Genomic DNA, 23,572 nt, shown 5'->3' on the forward strand with positions numbered 1-23,572 from the left:
CCTCAGTGTGCAGTTTTAGTTAGGAGATGTAGAAAAGTGCAAAATAATACAATGCAGGGTCCTTACCTTAAATAAAGTACACAATGTAATTGTTTTTTTTTTTTTTAATTTTTTTTAGAGAAATTGTGGGATTACAGAACAATCATGCATAAAATACAGGATTCTCACATACAACTCCACCACCAATGTCTGCATTGGTGTGGAAAATTTGTTACAATTGATGATAACAATTTTTTTGTAATTTTATTTTTTAAATAGTAGTTTCATTTGTTACAATTGATAAAAGATTATTAAAGTAATTCCATAACTATTGTCCATAGTTTACGTAGGGGTATTTTTCCCCATATTCTTGACCCATTTTTTTCATGCATGTCTTTATTTTATTACTCTTCTACCCACACACTGGACAAAGGGAGTGTCATTCACATGGTTTTTATAATCACATGGTCACGTGATAAAAGGACTATAGTTATACAGTCATTATCAAAGATCAAGGCTACTGGATTATAGTTCAATAATTTCAGGTACTTCCTTCTGGCTATTCTGATATACTAGAATCTAAAAAGAAATACCTACAGAATAGGTCAGTAGTCATAATCATTTGTTAAATCCTAATTCCTCAGTTACACCTCCTCCCTCTTGTTTGATCATTTTCTCAATCATCAGAGATATCTGGGCAATGTCCGTTTTAGCTTCTTCATGCTGGAAAGGGTTGTTGACCTTATGGAGTAAGAGGAATGAAACTGATTGATGTTCTTGGAGAAACTGGTACCTCTGAGTTTCAGGGCTTATCTGGCATGGAAACAATCTGGAGGCCTTACATTTCTGAAAAAACAAACTTACTAAGTAAGACATTTAGAGTCTTTGATAGAGCTCAGAGTATTCTTTAGAGTTTTCTGGAATACTGCTGGTTGGGGCTTAGCATGCTGTGGCAATTTGCAATATCTGGTTGAAGCTTGCATAAGAGTAACCTCCAGAATGACCTCTAAACTCTATTTGAAATCTCTTAGCCACTGAAACTTTATTTTGCTTCATTTCTTTTCCCCCTTTTGTCCAAGAAGGCTTTCTCAATCCCATGATGTCAGGGCCAGGTTCAACCCTGGGAATCATGTCTCACGTTGCCAGGGAGACTTACACCCCTGGGAGTCATATTCCACATAGAGGGGAGGGAAGTTATTTTATTTGCAAAGTTGATTGAGAGAAGAAGGCTACATTTGAGCAACAAAAGAAGTTCTCTGGGGGTGACTGTTAGACATAATCATAAGTAGGCTTAGCTTTGCCATTACAGAAATGAGTTCATGAGGGCAAGCCTCAAGATCGAGGGCTTGGCTTATTACATTGGAGTCCCTAATGCTTGAGAGAATATCAGGAACTCACCTGATGGGGAAGTTTAATAGTTCCACATTTTTTCTCCAGTCCCTCATGGGGACTTTGCAAATACTTTTTAATTTTCTGCCCAAGATACTCAGGAATGTATCAGGGTATTACATTAACCTATACAGAGTAACAAGATCTCATTCTCTATTCTAGGTTCCATATAATTGGGTTATTTAAATACACTGACGAGGTTAAATTACATAGTATGCCACAGAAAATTTAAATTTTGGACATAATATCTCTTCCTTTGTTCACACTCAGAAGTTGGGGTTTTAAAATACAAACCATATTGTTCTTTACCCTTTATCTTTGTCCTAACTAGATCTACTTCATTCATATCTCTGAAGTCTGATTTTTTTTTCAGGTTCTTAAACAGTGATGTATGGAGCAATGCTGACTTTCAGAGCTGCAGAACGCTAACTCTGAGACTCAATTGTCACACAGATACCTAATATACCAGGGAGCTACCATGTTATACACAAAGAGCTCAGCAACTCAGAATTTAGAAATAAGTTATAACTCAGGAATAAATGTGACTGCTGTAAGAACTTACAATCTAGGAACCTTTACAATAAGCCTTATAAGCCTTTACTCCTTAACAATCAATTGCCCAATCCCTGCCAACTTTTCATCTCCTGATAGCCTATGCTCTCAAATTCAATTCTCAGAGTTTTCTCATTATAATAGTTTATATCACTGGGACCATACCATATTTGTCCTTTTGCTTCTGGCTTATTTTATGCAACATAATATCCTCAAGGTTTATTCACCTAGCTGCATACTTCATGACTTCAGTCCTTTCTGCAGCTGTACAATATTCTGTCATATGTATAAACCACAGTTATATTTGTCAGACCACCTCTAACCATTGCAAATCATGAATAATACTGCCATAAACACAAGTGTGCAAATGTCTATTCATGTCTCTGCTTTCAGTTTCTTCAAGTTTATACCTAACAAAGGGATTGCTGGATCATATGGCAATTCTATATGTAGCTTCCTGAGGAACTGCCACACTGCCTTCCAGAGCTGCTGCACTATTCCACATTCCCAACAACAGTGAATAAGTGTATGTATTTCTCTACATCCTCTCCAGCACTTGTAGTTTTCTGTTTTTATGGTAATGGTCACTCTAGTAGGTGTGAGATGATATCTTATAGTGGTTTTGATTTGTATTTTCCTATTAGCTAGTGAAGTTGAACATCTTTTCATATGTTTTCAAGCCATTTGTATTTCCTCTTTGGAGAAGTGTCTATCCATGTCTTTTGCCCCTTTTTTAATTGGGTTGTTTGTCTTTTTGTTGTTGAGTTGTAGGATCTCTTTATATATTCTGGATATTAAACCCTTATCTGATACATGGTTTCCAATATTGTCTTCCATTGAGTAGGCTGCCTTTTTACTTTTTTGATAAAGTCCTTTGACATGCAAAAGTATTCAATTTTGAGGAGATCCCATTTATCTATTTCTTATTTCATTGCTTGTGCTTTGGGTGTAAGGCCAATGTGATTATTTTGATGGGATAAAGCTGCAAAAGTGTTAAGCAAAAATCAGAAAATTGATAAATGAAAATTAAACTTGCCATGGAAGGCTTTGTGGAAAAGGTGAGACTTCACTTGGATATTGAAACCATATAGAATTAAAGATCTTTTTAAGTAGGACCATATGTGTATGTATAAAAACTAACGTATAACACAAAAGTTATTTAAAATTCTTTAAAAGTATAATCTCATAGGCTAGATACAAGACTCATAAACTTCTAAAAGAATAGCTATGTATGTGTCTTTGGTAAATAAGAGAATTTATCCATAACACACAGAAAGAAGTAGGGAAAAAGAATTTTCTCTCAAACATCTGGAAAACATGCTGATAATACCTAAAGGGAATAAGTTGCCCACATATTGCATTATGGTTTCTTTGCAAACATAACCATTGAGAACTATAACATTAGATCCTTGGGCAGACTTATGGCTGTTTTTCAAGATTGGTGTTTCTCTTCTTCCTCAGGAATAGAATCCCAAGTTATCTGCTTGTATCAAGGTTGCCAATTTAGTCTCCCTTAAGGCTAGGTGTGCCGGTTTGTGTATTTATATCCCCCAGAAAAAGCCATATTCTTTAATGCATCCTTGTGGGGGCAGATGTATTAGTGTGGACTGGGTTGGAACCTATTGGTTCAGTGTCCATGGAGATGTGACCCACCCAACTGTAGGTGATAACTCTGATTGGATAATTTCCATGGAAGCGTAGCCCCACCCATTCAGCTTGGGCCTTGTGTAGTTTACTGGAGCAATATATAAGCTCAAACAGAAGGAGCTCATAGGGAGCTGGAGCTGAGACAGACATTTGAAGACAGCCGTTGGAAGGTGATGCAGACATTTTGGAGAACGCCATTTTGAAATGCAACCTGGAAGCAAGCAGATGCCAGCCACATGCCCTCCCAGGTAACAGGTTTTCCAGATGCCAATGGCCTTTCTCCAGTGAAGGTACCCTTTGTTGATGGACACTTTATGGCCTTAAGACTGTAACTGTGTAACCAAATAAACCCCCTTTTATAAAAGCCAATCCATTTCTGAGGTTTTGCATTCTAGCAGCATTGGCAAACCAGAATGCTAGGTATGGTCTTTTCTTCATTGAAGTGTTGGGGCACAGCTACCAGAAACTTTTAAAAGTCAGTGTATTGTATGTTGTATCCTTTGCCTCTTTCTTCTTAGATTCATTTTTCCCTTCTGCCTGATTCCCAGATGTGAAAGCTTGAGCTTGCAATGCAAGTATCTTTGTTCACTGATGGAGTCATCTTGAAGACTTTCCTGAGTGGCTCCATCATATCATCTCTAAACTTCCCTTTTACTTGAAGGAGAAGTAAACTTTTACCTTAAGACATTGTTGATTTGTACCTTATTACTCATATCCAGGCCTAATCACACTGATAAACTCCTTTTATAATGTGTCCTACTACGTTTGGAAAAAGTTTAATGTTGAAATAATTGGGATGCAATCTATATAGCTTTACAATTTCTTTTTAAATTATAGATTTGAGATGTAATTGTCATATAACCAATTGCATATATTTAAACTGTATAATTTGATGTGTGATATATAACCTAAGAAACCATCACCACAATGAAGATAATGAACCTATCCATCACGGACAAAAGTTTCCTCTGACTCTTTGTTATCTCTTCTCTCCTGCTCAGACTCCCATTCCTATAGAACACTGATACATTGTCAGTATAGGTTAATTTGAATTATCTAGAAGAGTATATAAATGGAATAATTTATACAGTATACACTCCTTTTTGTCTGGCTTTTTAAACTTAGTATGATTTAGAGATTCATCCATTTGCTTTCTGTATATAGAGTTAATTTTTGTTGCTGAGTATTATTCCATTGCATAGATATGCCACAATTTGTTTATCTATTCACCTTTTGATGGGCACTTGTGTGTTGTGCAGTTGCTAATAAAGCTACTATGAACATTCTTATACAAGTCTTGCAAGGGCATATGCTTTCATTACTCTTGGGTAAATATCCAGGAATAGAATGGCTCGGTAATATTATAGGTGGATGTTTACATGTTTCATTCACTTTTTTGATATACAGTTCTATGAATTTTCAGATAAGTATAGGTTTGTGTTCTCACCACATAATCAAGATACAGAACAGATCCATAATCCCAAAGAACTCCTTTGTGTTTTTCCTTCCCCTGCTCTAATCCCTAGCACATCACTACACTTTTGTCTTTTAGAGGATGTTATAAAAATAAAATCATGTAATATGTACTTTGATGATGGCTTCTTTAAACTCAGCATAAACCCTTTGAGATGCATCCTAGTAGTTGTGCGCATCAATAGCACCTTCATGAAACTGCCAAACTATTTTTCAGTGTGGCTGCACCATTTTACTTTCCCATCCACAGTATATAAGAGCAGCTGCTTCACATCCTTGCCAACTCTTGATATAGTCAGTCTTTTTCATTTTAGACTTTCTAGTATTTATGCAGGGTACATAGTAGTACTCACTGAAATTTAAATTTGCATTTCCCTAATAGCTAATGATGTGGAGCATCTTTTCACATTCTTACTTGCTGTCTGTCCATCTTCTATGGTAAAGGGCTTGTTTAAATCTTTTGTCCATTATGTAGTTGGGTTACTTGTTTTATACTTACTGAGTTGTGTTTTCATACATTCCAAATTCAAGCCCTTTGTTGGATATATATTTTGCAAATATATTATCTATTCTGCTGCTTTCTGCTTCAATCCATTAACAGTGCCTTTTGAAGAGCAAAGGTTTTAAATTTTGATGAAAACCATTTTTCCTTCATGCATGTGCATTTTTGCTCAATTTAAGATATTGTTGGTAAGGTAAGGTCACTCTATTTTCACCCATATTTTCTTTCAGAAGTTTTACAAGTTTAGCTCTCACATTTAGGTATAGGAAACCTTCCAAGTTAATTTTCTATGTGGTGTCAGGTATAGGTTGTTTTATTTGTTTGTATATGGCCATACAATCATTCCAGCAGCATTGGTTGAAAAGATAATATTTTACTCTGAATTACCTTGACACTCATATTATTTTTAAAAGTATTTATACCCTGTTAGACTTTACTAAGAGCTGTATCGATCCATTATGGATGCACACCTTACTTCTAACCCTCTAGGCATAGATGATTAGATGAGGGGTGGACACTTGACCTAAAATCTAATCTTGAGAGATGAATGAGTTTAACATTAGTCCTCTAGAAGAAAGGTTCTTTAATTCCTATTGCTGATATTCCTGTTTCTGTTCTTTAAAATGCTAGGTTACTCAGCATTTCCATAGATTCTGGGAGAAACCAAAGATTATTCAACAAATTTCTCTCATTGTTGAGGCAAACTCAAGTTCACTTGTATTATTCGTAACTATCAGAGTCCCATCCAAGAAAACTTTTTTGAAATTCTTGGTATATTGGAAAATGTACATCCAATATATTCTAAACAAATCCAATATCATTGTTACTTTCTCCCACACCAAGCATATAAATTTTAAGATGTAAAATATTTAATTAGGAATCTTATACACCAGAAATATAGTAGAGAATAACGTCTACTTGTTGCCTCAGAAATTTCTGGAAATTTATTGTTGTTCTCCAAAATTTGACATTGTGGACATGTAGTAATTTATGATCACTCTCAGGCAAATGGTATTAATGAGTACATCCATAAATTCCTTTGGAAGAACAAAAGTAATTGCAATATATAATATGTTTCCAGCTGAACTATCAGTGAAAACCCTTTAGTGGCCACTGAGTGTTGACTGCCTTGCAGAAGCTAGGGTATTACTGGAGTATACGAATGTGAAAGAACAGAAAAGCATGGAAAGTTCAAGGCTTCTACAGACACACTTAATGTATCCCATTTGGAAAATGTGATATACATTCCATTTAGTTTAGCTATACTTAATGCAGATAAACACTTTGCTTCTAAAAAAACACCTACAAAGCCCTGGGTTTTCTCCACCAAATCCTTGTCTTTAGGGTTAATTGTATTAAAATTCTACCCCCCTGATATTCTGTTCACCTGGTATCCCCTTTTATAACTAATTTTTTTGTCTATGATTTTAACCATATTTTCCTCTATGCCTTAAATTAACATTCCTTTTCGTATAAAAGTATCCCTAGTTTCAAATCTATATGATCGACATTATCTCTTATTTCTTTCTGTTCTCTTGCCTTATCTTTAAATTTAGCAACTGCTTTTCTTTTCAGCTATGCATTTTCTTTGTGAATTCTCTGATAATTCTAATTGCAAATAGTAAACTCCCTTTACCACCATTCCCATGTTTTTCAAATCACTTCAGCTCTAAATCCATTCCTTTTGCAATGCTTCCTTTTAAGGTATTTCTGATAAATAACATACTCCATTCTCTTATCCAAAATATTGTTAATAATGCTTCAACCATCCTCCCTGCAAAAAAAAAAAAAATTCAAATCCTCTTCTTCTCATCACTCAAGGAAATTAAATTCTTACATTAGTAGTCACTTTGCCAGATTATGAAAAGTCTACCAATATTTGTTTGGGTGTCTCTCTCATGCATTTTTAGTGCCATGAGTCTGAGAGTGTACTGCTTGGTCTGCTGCATCAGAAAGATCAAGATCCTATCCCAGATCTTCTGAATTAGAAACTATATCAAGGGAGGTTAGGAACATGTATGTTGAATAATCTCAGGGGGTGGGTTATTATATCCTCTAAATTTTGAGAACCATCACTTTAAGGTATATATTTGCATATATGTTATTTAAATGTAAATCACTTACAAAACCAGCAACTGCATTATTTTTAATACTACCATCATTTTTCTGCCTATGCAGATTATCATCTCAAAATTCCTATTACTACTTGATTCTCCAGTCCACAGTCCAGGTGATTCTGCCTTGCCTATGTCATTCTCTCCTACAATACCCTCTTTCCTGATTCAGAGCCTTGTCTTTTATACTTATTCCATGGAGATAATTCCTACCATCTTCTGACATTCCATTTGCACATAATTGCCAAAGTAAACTTTCTAAAATGCCACTTTTATCTCCCAAATATCTAGACAAAATCATAACCTGTTGTTTACTGTGGATATCACCAAAGTTTGGTTTAGGAAAAAAATATCAAATTTTAATTTTAAATTGAGTGGTGTAATCTACATACAATAAAATACATAGATCTTAAGTGTCAATGAGTTTGGACAATTGTATAGATTTGTATATTCACCACCTCTATTCAAATTTCCATTTATATTTATTTTCATGCAAACATAAGACAAAATGAGCTTAATTAATATTTAATACATAGACCAACACAAGTGTGGCAGCACAGTGAAGGGCTGATGGCAGCACCCTCCCTTGCCTGTTTATTTTCAGTGCATTAAAATGGTTTTCATTTTACAAAAGGCTGGTGAAAGTGATCTGTTTTCATATTATTCATTTTTCACAGACCTAATACTGACAAAATGAGTAAATAGCTGAGAAATATTTATACAAAGGAGACTGATATTAAAAATAACACTAATTATGTAGGCATAAATGAACACTATAAAGGGGACAAAGTGATCATTTTCCATGCTCCCTAGTGAGAGGGCTTTATCTGACATGTTATTAGATCAAAACCATGAAGAGGCACACAGATCTAATGTGAAATTGGCCTTACAGTTTTGAAGTGATTAAGAAAGCTATATTAAATGTGGATTTACATCCAGTATGATTAATGATAATCCGTTCTCCAAGCAGATATTAGACTTTGATATTTGAACTAATGATATTAATACATGCATAATTTTTAATATTAGAATGTGTACTCAAATATTTTCTTTTAACTCACTGAATGAGGGATCAAAATATGTAACTATCATAAGCTAACATGCACATACAAACATGCTTAAACTCACATTTAAATCTTATAATCCAAAGCTCTTCTACATGAACCTTCCAATCTCCTTGAATTACTTGCAGCAGATCAGAGATGGCCACAAATTATTTGTTTCTCATCAAAAAAGCAGTGTCTATCTTCCTTTCCCTTGAATCTGAGCTAGTCTTGTGCTTATTTAGATGGTGGTAGGAGTAATGCTATTCCAGGTCTGAGTCCAGGCCTTAAGACAACAGGTAGCTTTCACCTTTGTCCTCTTGGAAGTCAGTCAGCATGCTTTAAAGGCTACTGAGAGATGTAAGGCTACCTGGAGAGAGAACCTGAGGGGTAAAGAACCATCTTAGTTGTCCATCCCTGGCTAGCTCTCAGCTGAATGCCACCATTTGTGAAGACTATACATCACGTGAAGCAGAATAACTTCCCAATTGCTCCCAAGCAACCCACAGAAATATGCTGTAATAAATTGTCATTTTAGGTCACTAAGATTGGGAGTGGTTTGTTGGGCAGCAACAGGCAACTGGAATACACCCATTATCTCTACAGCTTCCCTTATTTTCCCCCTATTTATACTCTTTCCATATTTTGACAAATTGGTTCATCTCCAAAAGACACTTATCTTCCTTCCCACTGGCTGTGATATGTTGATTCACAGAGCAACCTATGACACCAAGTATTGAGGATGGTAAAACTTCCCATCAAACCCTGGACAATACATTTTTGGGTTGTTACTTGAGTAAGAGATAGACTGCTATTTAAGCCACTGTGTTTTGGGGGTCTTGGGTAAACACCTTTGCCTATACTTTTAATAATATATACCCTATCCATTCCATTATTGTAGACAACATATCAATCAATGAATTCAGTCTAGCTCTCAGGGAAATTTATTTTTGTGAGTTCATCATTCATTTCTTATTATTCTACACTACGTGATTGTTATGGGAAAAGGACAAGATGCTCAGTATATTTAGAAATGAAAAGTTTTCTAGAGAAAGCCATGAAAATATGAAGGTCTTGACATTCAGTAAGTATGCCCTATACAGAAGGAAAAGTACCACCCAATTATGTGTGCCACAAAATCAAACTGCCTTTATGACTAAATGAAAATAATAATAAGAAATTCATAATACTCCAGCTTGTTAGGCAGGATAAAGAGTTCCTAGTTAAAGAGAAAAAGTAACCTAATTAATCACAAAAGGAAAAGAAGAGAGAGATTTTTGAATTGGTAGAGGTGTATCAAAATATGAATCAGCATTCTGGGACTTAGGAAAGCATGAGGAAAAAACACCTCAGGCACTATAATGCGGGGTTACTTAACATTTGAGAGGCCAGCATGTGGAAATGCATAGATATAAGCTGTGCAGTAACAGGTAAAAACAAACAAACAAACAAACGAGTGGAGAAAGAAACAAAAAACCCTGCACTCTTTTGTTAATAATTGCAAAATTTGAAATATACAAAAGAAGAAATTTAGGGCCCAGGACATGTTTTCATCCCTTCTTTGACCTGAAATATACATTCAGATTTGTATCTTCCTCATGGTTTTTCCTATATGTGCATATGGTACACCTGGACATGAAAATGCTAATACTTACTAATACTAATCAGAGTGAATGCAGGTTTCTAAAAGAATTTCTTAAACTATGAGCAACACCAAGTTTTTAGTTGCTGGAATAATCATAATATTGTCATAATCATCACACTTATTTTGGACAACAAGGGAAAGCAGGTATGAACAATGATATAATATTAACATTTTAATATGTAACATATTATCTATATGTTATATTTAATACATATTATTCATCACATGGTAGGTGCTCAGTTAAGGACACCTATTATTATGTAGTGAAAAAAATGGCCAGACTCAATAAATTAATTAGAAGTAGGAAATTCACATGCACATTTTCTGTTAAGGAGCCACCAGATTATACTTGTCTTCATATTTTTGTGGCTCTTGAATGTAAAACCTTTCTGGGGCCTGTTAAACTATCATTTCTGGATTATCTGCTCTGCCCCTTGTCTATCACACAATGATATCCCTTTCCATTATCCAAATCAAGCCAAGATGATAGAGGATTCCACCAAAAAAAGAAAACCAATTATCTTTGTAAGAATCTAAACACTGAGAGTAACTCACTGAATTCCAGAGTAAAAAATAAGCATTTTTTAACAGTTTTCAGTTGTCTCTTTCTCTTTCTAAAAATAGACATTAATTTATAATTCATGACATGTACATGCTATACAGGCTGCAAAGATTGGAGTATGTTTTAAAGCAATCTCTTACTTCAAAAGACAAATATACCCCAGAAAAGAAAGCATAAATGAAGTGAGGTAATTAAAAACTAAATGTTCCCTTTACATTATATAATATTTTATATTAGAATAAAATGGGACATAACATCTAAATATATCTGCAAAAATAAAATTTTAATACAAAGGTTTTCTCCCCAATTTGAGAACAGGTGTTGAGATACTATAGGTGCCTTTGCCTTTAAAATGATTGAGGAAAAGTTAACCCATCACTCACATTTGACCTAGAGTTTGCTTTCATAACTTCCTATAATCTCTGAGGAAAAGTTAACCCATCACTCACATTCCACCTAGAGTTTGCTTTCATAACTTCCTATAATCTCTCAGCTTTCCAGAAGGAGTTGCTGCCCCTGTCCTTATGCAAATAAGTATATATTATCCTGGATTATCCATGATTAACCACCATTTTCACATTCTCTAAGCCACTTTGAAAACCCAGTCACTTTTTCACAATGGTATTGCCAAGTAATTTTGGAAAATTATTCTACTAGAAAATATTATCAGTATGAAGACCTATCATAGAATATCATCAATAACTGCATGCATTCTTCTTTCCATTGAGAAACAGAATAGAGAAAGAACTTAAAGCAGATTTGGCTTGAAAAACAAACAAAATCTTCAAATTCTGGTTCTCCGGTGTTATGACAATATGTTTTTTTGTTATTGTTTTTTATTTTTTTAAATCATTCAGGAAGAGAAAAATTATTTTATGCAGAGATATTTTTAGTTTGGCATTTTTTTAATCATTAACAAACTACACCCATTCTATGATGTTCAATAGGCATTAGTTAATGATAGTGAACGGACTTGAAATACTTATTAAAGTTTTATTACTTTAATAAATCACCTAGGAATCAATCGTTAGTTTATCCAATAACATGCAATGAAGGCATTTAAGAAATATTACTCTTGCTATTTAAATATGATAATGGAATAAATCAATGTGCCTAAAGTCACAGAAAAAAAAATCATTAGACCTCCAGAATTAGAAGTCAGAGTCTAAGGGACTAGAGATGGTGGCAATATGACCTGGTGGGAAGTAATTGTATTTCTTCAATCTTAAAAAAACTTATTTAATGGTTCACATCTCTACTTTGTTCACAGGAAGACACTTGCAATATTTATTTCAGAAACACACAAAAATCAGTGGTGTTTCTATACACAAGAAATGAACAGTTTGAAAAGGAGCTCAAGAAAAAATTCCATTTGCAATAGCAATTAAAAGAATCATATACATAGGAATAAGTTTAAACAAGAATGTAAAGGACTTGTACATGGAGAACTTCCAAAACATTGCCAGAAGACATTAAAGAACACCTAAATCAATGGAAGGACATTCTGTGTTCATGGGTTAGAAGACCAAATATTGTTAAGATGTCAATCACACCCAAAGCAATTTACAGATGAAATGCAATCCCAATCAAAATTCCAACAGCCTTCTTTGCAGAAATGGAAAAACCACTCATCATATTTACATGGAAGGGTAAGGGGCCCTGAGTAGCCAAAAACATTTTGAAAAAAGAAAAGCAAAGTTGGAGGAGTCACACTTCCTGATATTAAAACTTATTAAAAGCTACAGTTTTCAAAACAGTGTGTTACTTGCACAAAGACAAACATATAGACCAATAAAAGAGAATTGAGAGTTTACAAATAAGCCCTCACATCTGTGACCAATTGATATTTGACAAGAGTGCTAAGTCCCCTCAATGGAGAAAGAATAATCTTTTTAAGAAATGGTTCTGGGAAAATTGGATATCCACACACACAAAAATGGAAGTGGATCCCTACCTCATACCATACAGAAAAATTAACTCAAAATGGATCAAAGACCTAAATATAAGAGCTAAATCTACAAAATGCTTTGAAGAAAACATAGAGAAATATCTTTAGGAGCTTGTGTTCGGCAGTGAATTCTTAGATTTTATACCAAAAGCATGAGCAAAAAAAATGCAGATAAGTTTTACTTCATCAAAACCAAAATTTAAGTGCATCAAAGGTCATACCAAGAAACTGAAAAGACAACTAATTGAAAGGGAGAAAAAAATTGGAAACATGTCTTATGATGGTTTAATATCCAGGATATACAAAGAATTCCTACAACTCAGCAACAAAAAGACAAACCAAATTTTAAAATGGGCAAAGCACCTGAACAGATATTTCTCCAAAGAAAATATAAAAATACACGAAAAGATGCTCAATCGAAACCCAAACCACAATGAGATACCATTTCACATCCACTAAAATGGCTACTGTTCAATAAATGGAAAGTAACAGGTGTTGGCTAGAATGTAGAGAGAAATAGGACCCCTCAAACTTTGTTGGTGGGAATGTGAAGTGGTGTAGCCACTGTGGAAAATAGTTTGGCGGTTCCTCAGAGAGTTAAGTATAGACTTACCTTATGTTCTGGCAATCCCACTTTTAATTTTCTACCAAAAATAAATGAAAGCTGGAACTTGGACAGATACTTCCACACTAATGTTCACAGCAGCATTATTTACAATTGCCAAAGGTGAAAGAAAACAAATTGTCCATCAGTGGAAGAATGGATAAACAATATGTGGTGTATACATACAGTGCAATATTATTCAGCCTTAAAAAGGAATCAAGTTATGATTCATGATACAACATGAGAGAGCCTTGAAGATAACATGTTGAGTGAAATAAGCCAGACACAAAAGAACAAATATTGGTGATCTCACTTACATAAAATAATTAGAATATGAAAATTCATAAAGTCAAAAATTAGTAATAGGGTTACAGGGGCAGGGGTACAGTTGGGAGACAGAAATGGAGAGTTAACACTATAACTGGTAAAGAGTTTCTGTTTAGGGTGATGGAAAATTTTTGGTACTGGGTGGTGGTGATGGTATTACAATATTGTGACTGTAACTGACAACTGAATTTTATACCACTGATTGTATACTTGGAAGTTGTTAAAATGGGATATTTTAGGTTGCATATATGTTACCAGAATAAAAATTTAAAAAACAACAACAACAACAACATAGAACTGTGTAACACAAAGAATGCACCCTAGTGAAAACTTTGGACTATTGTTTATATACATTTATAATAATATTGTTTCATCAATTGTAGCAGAGTGTTCTGGTTTGCTGAAGCTGCTGGAATGCAATATACCTGAAACAGATTGAATTTTAAATAGGGGATTTATTAGGTTACAATTTTACAGCTCTAAGTCCACAAAAAATGTCTAAACTAAGGCATCAACAAGAGGATACCATCACTGAAGAAAGGCTGATGGCATCTGCAGTTCTTCTGTCACATGAGAAGGCACATGACAAGAGTCTGCTGGACCTCTCTTGGGGTTAGCTTCTCATTTCCTTTGCTTTCTCCAAAATGTCTCTGGGCTTCTGTCTTAGCTCTTTCTCTCTCAGCTCCTGTGCATCCTTGCTTGTTCCTCCCAGGGCATTTCTCTCTAATTGTCTGGGGATCCTCTCTTGGCTTCTCCAGGGCAAACTCTGGATTTTGTCTTTTAGCTTCTCTCCTGGTTCTGGTTTCAATGGTTATCTCCAAAATGTCCCTGGGCATTTTCTGTCTAAGTGTCTCTGGTTCTCACTTAGCTTCTCTGGGGAAAAATCTGTGCTTCATCTCTTAGCTTAGCATCTCCAAACATCTTTCTGTCTGCATCTCCAAGTATCTGTGTCTTTGTTGGCTCTGAGCTCTCTCTTTCTCTCCCTGAGCTCTCTTAAGGACTCCAGTAAACTAATTAAGACCCAACTTGAAGGGATGGGGTAACATCTCCATGGAAATAATCTAATCAAAAGATCCCACCCCAAATAGGTCTGCCCCCACAAGAGTGGATTAAAAGAACATAGTCTTTTATGGGGTACATAACGGATTCAAACCAACACACAGAGGTACCACACCTAATGCAAAATGTTAATAATATGGAAAACTATTTGTGTGTAGGAGATGTTTGTAAGGGAACTGTGTACTTTCTGCAAGATTTTTCTATAAACCTACAACTGCTCTAATAAAAGTTTTGCTCTTTTTAAATAAATAATGAATGTAATTTTTTAAAATGAAAGAAACTTAAGAACACCAATGCTTGCAGCCCCCTCTGGATAGCATAGTTCCCCAAGTTTATCATTAAGTTTCATCTTCCGTTTCCTTTATCCAGATCATTTCTCTCTCATTTACTGCCTGGAAACCCCAGTCTTTCATTTAAAATGACTCTTTTAAGTGATTCTTCTGGAAATATTTAGACCTTACCTCCCAGGAGCCCATATGGTATGTGGTTCAAATCTTCTTTATAGTGTTTAAACAAAGCGTTTTAATTTCTCTTTTGACAAATTTCTAGTCATTAATCTCACCCCTCCTAACCTAGAATATTTTTCTCTCATTTTTGTATATTGCACACTACTTAGGATTTAATTAATTAAATGAGCAATGCTTATTTCTAGGCCAAGACCCCTGTAGACTTAACAGAGGATTATGCTTTTGTTTAAAGGAGCTTTTAAAAATAGCTAGGCTTTAATAAGTGTGCAGTTTTAAAGACCGAAGTCCTAAAAGAGAATTACCTGAATTTTCTTACAGACAGTATTTCTAAGTAAGACACAGGTTAATATTTTGGAGTCTCTCTAATATTTGTTGGTTGATGGGTTGTTACGTGTGTGTATGTATATATGTACAGAGCTAGAGGCATGGGGGCAGGAAGGGATTGAGGGCTAATATTGAATTCCATTGAGTAGTTATTTTTCAAGCACACTTCAAAAGCAGCCCCTTCTTCATGATGTGATATATGGCTCCTCTTACACACATCTGTCTCCTTGGAGGTTATAAACCATGCAAATCAGCAAAAATGATATTTTAGCAACAGCTGTTCGAGAAGAGTAGCATAATCAAGGTTCTAATCATTTTTTATTTTGGTACAAATTAGTAGTCTCTTCTGTGGAATTCTGCAAGGAAAAATTAACCAAGAATATAATGTGTTGTGTGCCCTTGGGCTCATCATAATCTTTATCCTTCTCCCATATAGCTCCAAATTAGCCCTTAATTTAATTCAGTAATCTATCATCAGAATTATGTAATAGTATCCAACCAATGACAAAATACTAGTTAGAGAGAAGTCTGAATTTTTCATTTAATTTTTAAATTGGGTTATTTTAGAATTCTTTATAAGATGATAGAGGGGAAAGTGCCAACATGCAGATTAGTCTCTTTTTTTAAGTTGTTTAGCTTCTTTCATAAAAGTTTTTCCAGTTATCCTTCTATACATTTCACTAAAAAATTTACATGGGAGAAAAACTTCAATTTGTTATTATTTTTAAATTAACCATAAAAGTAATAATCATATCCAAGAAGAAAACCTTTGTTATACAAGATGCTTCCTTTGATTTAAAAGATTTTTTTTTTCCTGCATGATTCAATGGTGGTAACTCATACGGTAAAAAATTAGCAGATACAAACCAACAAGGATGGAATACAGGATGCCTGGCTGATCTGATGGTGGCTGAATATTTCGGTCCTGGTCAACAGCTTGGATTGGTGGGCTAACAATGATGGGGTTCAGTTCTTCCTGGAAAAAAAATCAGAGTTTAGTTCATTTTATTACTAATACCTTATGGAGAAGGGACACTAAGATATTGTAAGTTTGGATACCTAGATAACATCTGAGCCTGAGAAGTTAAATTCAGGTTTTTAGATTTTAAATCTGACACCTTAGAATAGTAAATACAGGTCTATCAAACAGTTTACGAAGTAAAGCTTTTCTCTTTGGCTTTATACAAGAATTGTAAGAAAATTTATATTCTTTTCTTCCTAAATCATTTTTTAAAAGTTTCATAGAAATTATGTTAAAATAAAACTTTAAAAACTTATGCTTTAATTCGATAGAAGTCAAAGTCACAGCTTTGCAAATTTCATTTAAAATTGATTACATATTATGCAGTTATGTGCATTTAATTTATGATAAGCTGCAAAAAAGATAATTTAAAATTAAAATCCATTTCTATGTGTTTTCTAGATAATGATATAAATACTTTTTGATGTGTTTCCCATTATATTGCCCAGTGGTACCCTGTCTAGCTATTAGGATTGATAGATTATTTTTCTGTAAAGGATCAAAGAGTAAACATGTTTAGAGTTTGCTGGCTATAAGGTCTCTGCTGCAGTTACTGAACTCTGACATTGAAGTACAAAAGCAGCCATAAACAATACATCAATAGTGGGCATGGATATGTTGCAATACAATTTTATTTACAAAACCGGGTGGTCAGTGGGATTTTGCCCAAGAGATGACAGACATAGTTTGCTGATCCCTGTGATAGACTGTGATAGCTATCCTGAAAGGAAAAAAAAAAAAAAAAAAAAGGTATAGCCTGCACAGATAAGCTTGGGAAATACTGTGTTAAATAAAGTTTCAGAAATCTAATTCACTGTACTGCAGGTATTTTCGGAAACTTAAATGTGCTAATTTGCATTATGTCTCTAATAAAGGGGTATTATTTGCACATTTACCAGAAACATACATTAACATCTCCTTGAACTAAAACCCTTGACTTGATACCCTTCTAACACAGTCTGGGAAACAATGCTTTAAGTATTCACAGCCCTCAGCCCAAATCAAAATTGGTGATTGTAAAGGGAAATAAAGCCTTCCTCATTATCTGACAACTTCACATTCTAATGAATTACTGCAATATTCTTTAATATTATTTATTTTCAAATGATGGAATCTTCAAATATGGCATATATTCCTATATAAAATCAGTATTTGCAAATCTCTGCAGAAATGTACAGGGATTACATGCTAAAAAAAAGAAGAAAGAGCGCAATGGCATTAAACCATAATGTGTAACATGTAATTTGTATCTAAGTTTTAATAACAAAAGCTAATATTGACCAATAATTTGGAAATCACATACATGTTAGGGGTCAGATGAGTTAATTACTGCTAGTGGTCCAAATGTTAGCAATATTTCCTAAAAATGAAGAGCAGCTTAGTGAAGATCACACTAATATTCAATTTGCTTCTTTAAATGTGTATTAAGAACATGACAAAATCAAATTAATATCATTAAATCCAGATGGCTCTTGTCCCTCTCACACAATGCAACACTCCCACCAAATACCACTCCCCCCTCCCTCTCACACGTTCCCAAAAGTCAGTTTATTGTCTATGTAATACCTGTATTTCTTCCTAAACTGAAAAAACTTGAGGCTCTGTAAAGTACTTATGTTTGACCAGTGGATTTTAGGGTTAACCAGCTCTACTGAGCTATTTCTTAAAGAATCTGATTGTATCAGCCAAAGTCAGCTTCTGAGCTAAGCTACATTAGCCCTGGTTCTACTAATGAAATTTGTGGTAGCTTTTTCAAAGTATGGCTTTACTTAGCCACTGTGAAGGCATTTCAAATCTGAGGATTTGCTGTGGTTCTGTTCTGCTTTCCATGGTCAAGGGGACATATGAAGGGCTCTTAAACTATATCTTCTTCTTTTTTTAAACAGTTTTATTCACACACCATACAATCCATTCTAAGTGTACAACTGATGGCTCCTTGTGTAATCACATAGTTATGCATTCACTACCACAATCATTATGAGAACATTTCCATTTCTTAAAAAAAAAAAAGTCACTTACTCCTTCCTTTCCCCCATTATTAACATTTAGCGTTAGTGCAGTACCTTTGTTACAATTAATGAAAGAATATTACAATATGTTGTTAACTATAGACATTAAGTTTGCATTAATTGTATTTTTCCCATATACTACCCCATTAACACTGAGCAACAGTGACATACTTTTGTTCTAGTTCACGTAAAAACTTTCTTATATTTGTACAATTATCCGCCATCATTGTCCACTCTAAGATTTGCTAAATTACACAGTCCCAGTTTTCATCCTTTAGTTTTCCTTTTGGTGACATACCCTTATAGGACCCTAATCTTCTACTTTAATATACTCTCACTTAGCTTTGTTAATTACACTTACAATATTATGTTACTATCACACAGTATTGTGCTATCCATTTTCAAATCGTCAATCAACCTTATAAGAAATTCATACTCCTTAAGCAACAACTGCTCAATCTTCCAGCTTCTTTTAATAACTTACTTCCTTAGCCAGAATTTAAAAATTGTATCTGAGCTCTTCTGTTGGTGTATTAAATGTCAACAGATCAAGATATTTGAGGGTGTCTACGTTGATTGCCTTTACTCTGCATATTTCTACAGAGCTGCTAAGTAACTAAAACATAAGGGGATTTGGTTTTGGTAATTAGTCATATAGTTTAAAAATCCTCTTTCTATAATATCTAAAGTTGTTCAAATGGGAAATGGAGTTTTAATAATATTATTTAAAGTTATATAAACAATAGAAAAACTAAAAATAATGTAACAAACAAAACCAAGAGGGAGGGAGAAGTGTTAATTAAATTCCTCAACGTTCATTGTTGGTTGTTAATAAATACCATCAGGCAGTGAGAACTAAAGAGATAGAAACAAGTATCCTATTGAGAATGATTTTGATAATCATCAGAAGAATTAAAAAGAGAAACAGCAAAATGTAAATATATTCCAGAGTGGGTCTGTTAAGTGAGGATAGATGGGATGAAAGATATATTACTTGAAGACATCCTGCCCTGCTTTCTTTGGATTGATATTATATCCTGTACTATTTTTGATAATATAAATAAATAAAATGCACAAATGAGACTAAAACAAACTATTCTGGTAAGGACTTCAATAGGTTTCTGGAAAATTGGGAGAATTGGACTTGTCTTAAATAACTTATTAAGACCGAAATTTTATCTTGTCCTATAGAAAACAGCAACTTATCTTAAACAGGAAATTTTTTCTTGCGCTCCATTATTGAGTTTGTCAGGAAAAAAACTAGGTTTAAAGGTGAAAAAGTGGATTGTCAAATATAATTTCTAACATTACCTTCCAAATAGATCATTACCTCTGAATCTTGAGAATTTTTAACAGTACTAATATACAACATTGAAGGATACAGGGAATTGAGTTCTGCTTAGCATGATAATGTTAAAGTCAATGTAATTTTTCATAAAGATAAATGGAATTTAAGTCAGAGCTATAAAATTGTATATTTATTAATTAGCAATAAAAACATAAATGATATTTTGAACTTCCATCAAAATCTCTATGGCATATGGAATCAGGTATGAGACAGATACACATATAAGCAAGAAGAAGCCCAGAGAGAAACAATTCTTTAGAATTATCATGAGATTTGCAGAGAAAAAGAAAAGCCAAAGAATTTGATCTACATAAATTGAGAAATACCCAGGTAGCCAAGTACATGTGGAACATTTAGTAGAATTGACCAGGTACTAAATGACAAAAGTAATCTCAATAACAAAACACATAATCCATATTTCACAGAGCACATTCTACAACCAAGATACAATTATAAGTCAAAAAGAAAAAATAGTTTAAGAAAGACCCCAAACATTTAGAAGCCAAAAAATACTTTTTAAAAATCCATAATTTATGGATTAAATAAGAAACCCTGAATTATGAAACATTTAAAAGTTAACGATAGTAACAGCATTTTACACCAAATCTTGTGGAATATAGGACAAATGGTACTTTTAATATATATGTCAGAAAGCAGAAAAGTTGCAAATAAATGAGTTAAGAATTTGATTTAAGTATTGTTTTTAAAATAACAAAGTGAATACAAAGAAAAGTGAGTGGAAAAAAACAAAGATGAAAGGAGAGAGTAGTATGTAGTATGCAGAAGAACAGAAAGAGACAGAAAAGAGACAGAGAGTTCTTGTGTTCACATTCATAGTGCCAGTTATTCCTAAGTGTAAAGCACTTAAGTTCTTCAATTTCCTGAAAAAAAAAAAACAGTATGCTTGTAATAAACCTCTTCTTCCATAAGTTGGTTTGAGATGGTTTCTTGGACTTCGAACTGAGTATTAATTTATATAAATGGGTCAAGAAAAAAATACTAGATGATTGGATGTTGGTTCTCTCATAGATGATTCTTTTTTGCCTCCCTTATACCTTCTAACTCCTGTTCTATGAAGAGCCTTCTTGTGCGCAAGTCAAGTTCTTAATTATTTACAGAATCTGCCAAATAGCAGATATTGTATATATCTATTTTGCTGTTTTGCATTTGATTGAATTATCCAATCTGGTCAGAGACTACTGCTTTCTGCTTTCAAGTATTCTTTGTATGCCCCCTAACAAGCAAATAGTTCAGAAGTGATTACTGCCAAAAGAAATTCCATACCTCTTGTGAGAAGGTGATCAATTCAAGGATTTGTTTCTTTTGAAAAACAAACTGTTTAAGTAGATGGTTTTTATTACTCCTCTTATCAACCTTATTTCCCTTAGCTTTAAATTTTCCTGTTTTGATTATAGATGAGGTAAGTGCTGAAAAAAAAATTAGAAATTTGCCCATGGCTCAAAAATGCTTGGGCATCTTTTACTGAAAGGATCAAAATGTTTCTCTACCATGGTATAATCACTATAATTATCTTTTTACCTATAGCCTTTTAGGCTTGTGGGAAGAAAATGTCTTATTTGTCTTTTTAACCCTCAGCTTAGTAGCCAACAACTTTCAACAAATTTTCTTAAGTTGAATCCCATGAGAACCATCAACATGAGACACACTAGCACAGCTCTTTGGTATCTTGCCTCTGAAGCAAACAGGCTTTCTTTGCAATCCCATTTGTCTTTGAGGAGAGGTCACATCTCTCGAATCCTGACCCAGCTAATAGGTATGCATTAGAAGTGTACCGGATGGCAGAGTTGCATTTCACTGCTATTTGCACAATAAGACCTAAATTCCCTGAAATGCTTAGCAATGGGGACTCATCCTAAAATGAATTTAATGAATGTAAAGTGATTTATATTGTGAAGATAATCATAGAAAGTATTTTTTTAAAAAACAACAAAAAATGTCTCCAGTTGAAATATTGTGTGATTCTATGAATATAAAACCCAAAGTTATTCCATTTCGGATAAAAACTTTATATTCATTAGTTTTTCCAGAGAAGTATCCTCTATTTTGAACTGATCAAAGCCAAAATATTAATGCACAACTGTTAGATTCTTCTGAGAAGATAACAGTAGGAACTGAAGAAGGTTTGAGGTGAGTGAGGATTATCCACTCCCACATAATTTCACTAGCAGATTGTGTGTAAGCAAGTTTCAGTCCAAATATTGCTACCTTTAAAAAAAAATAAAAATAACAAATAGAAAAACACACAAAATGATTCCTTAACCTGTTACATAGGTTTAAGGGAGGGCCGGCTCTCCATTCGTTCAGGTGTTTAAAATATCATGTCGTATGAAAGGTACATTCAAGCAGAACACTGAGATTTCAGAGATAGGATACTGTCAATGTATTAGCTGGCTTCAGACAAACAGGCTTAACATAGGGCATAAAACTATAGGCTTCATCCTACGACATCACCCCTAAAGTTAAAACAGTGCCTGACTCATTTGACTCTTAAATCTGTTCCACACATGGGTAGATTGTCTTTAAATTGATTTTAGCCAATTCTTATCATTTAAATATTTTTAATTTTACCAATGGCATTAATATCCATCATTTATCAAGCAGGCATAGAGGTCATTAATTTTTTCTAATAAGAAAGCACTTTTGATATTGAGCATACTGATTGGGAAAACCTCCTGTGATGGTTGAGGTGAAGACAGCTGAAGTGCTGTTAAAATGTCAAGTACCCTCCAACTCAGCATGTGAGTTATGTCTTCATCCGAGTAACACTACACATAATACACTGAACTTGCAAAACTATTTTAAAGTAAATTAAGATATTACAGCGTTTTCCAAGAGTGATCTGTAGAAAGCCTTGCCAAGGTCACAGAAATCCAAGAAAGTTCAAGTTCTCAGATAAACTTGGAAACGTAGATCTTTTGCATCTCTGGCAATAGAAGCCAAACTTGGATATTATCTTCAATTATTAGAATTCTGTGATTTTGAATTACACCTCTATTTATATGTCAAAGGCTCATCATTGCTTAGATTAGTGGTCTATATTTTAATTACATAATAGTTTTACAGTCTTTATAAAAAGGGATAGTCATGCTAAAATAGTAAAACCTTCATCAGCAGCTATAAATATTCCAATACCAACAATTAAAGAATCTGACATGTTGACATACTATATGTCAATACCTAAATTTTATATTTATTAGTTTTTATTAAATTACTTTCATTAATTTCTGTGTTTTTTACACTTCAATAGTCAGAGACTTCTCTTTTTCCATGTCCATTTTTAAAAACCCTAATGTCCAATTGATATTTTAAATCTAGTAGATACCCCTTTTATCAAAAGCAGATTTTGACTACATAAAAGCTAAAAGCTATGGACATTATTATTCTAACCTAATATTACACTTTAAATGTACTGTTAACCCAGGAGCTTTTGAAAGTGCTCAGCCAGATTTCTGGTTGCTTTCATGTTAACTGACACAGAAAGGAAGAATCAAACATGCTTACGTGCATACTTATATAGGCAAACACACGTTTACATATT

The 23,572-nt window shown here is 33.9% G+C and overlaps 1 protein-coding gene across 7 annotated transcripts in view; it reads right to left on the reverse strand.

The window, feature by feature from the left end:
- The window catches only part of PCDH15 (protocadherin related 15), a 1,822,477-nt gene that overhangs the window by 453,462 nt on the left and 1,345,443 nt on the right, over positions 1 to 23,572 (reverse strand). For all 7 annotated transcript variants that reach the window (XM_037804906.1, XM_037804907.1, XM_037804908.1 and 4 more), the window contains one exon: positions 16,503 to 16,611. In XM_037804906.1, the coding sequence (XP_037660834.1) occupies positions 16,503 to 16,611 (109 nt within the window). The remainder of the gene's footprint in view (positions 1 to 16,502; positions 16,612 to 23,572) is intronic.

The sequence above is a fragment of the Choloepus didactylus genome, chromosome 15 (genome assembly GCF_015220235.1).
Source record: "Choloepus didactylus isolate mChoDid1 chromosome 15, mChoDid1.pri, whole genome shotgun sequence".
Lineage (NCBI taxonomy): Eukaryota > Metazoa > Chordata > Mammalia > Pilosa > Megalonychidae > Choloepus > Choloepus didactylus.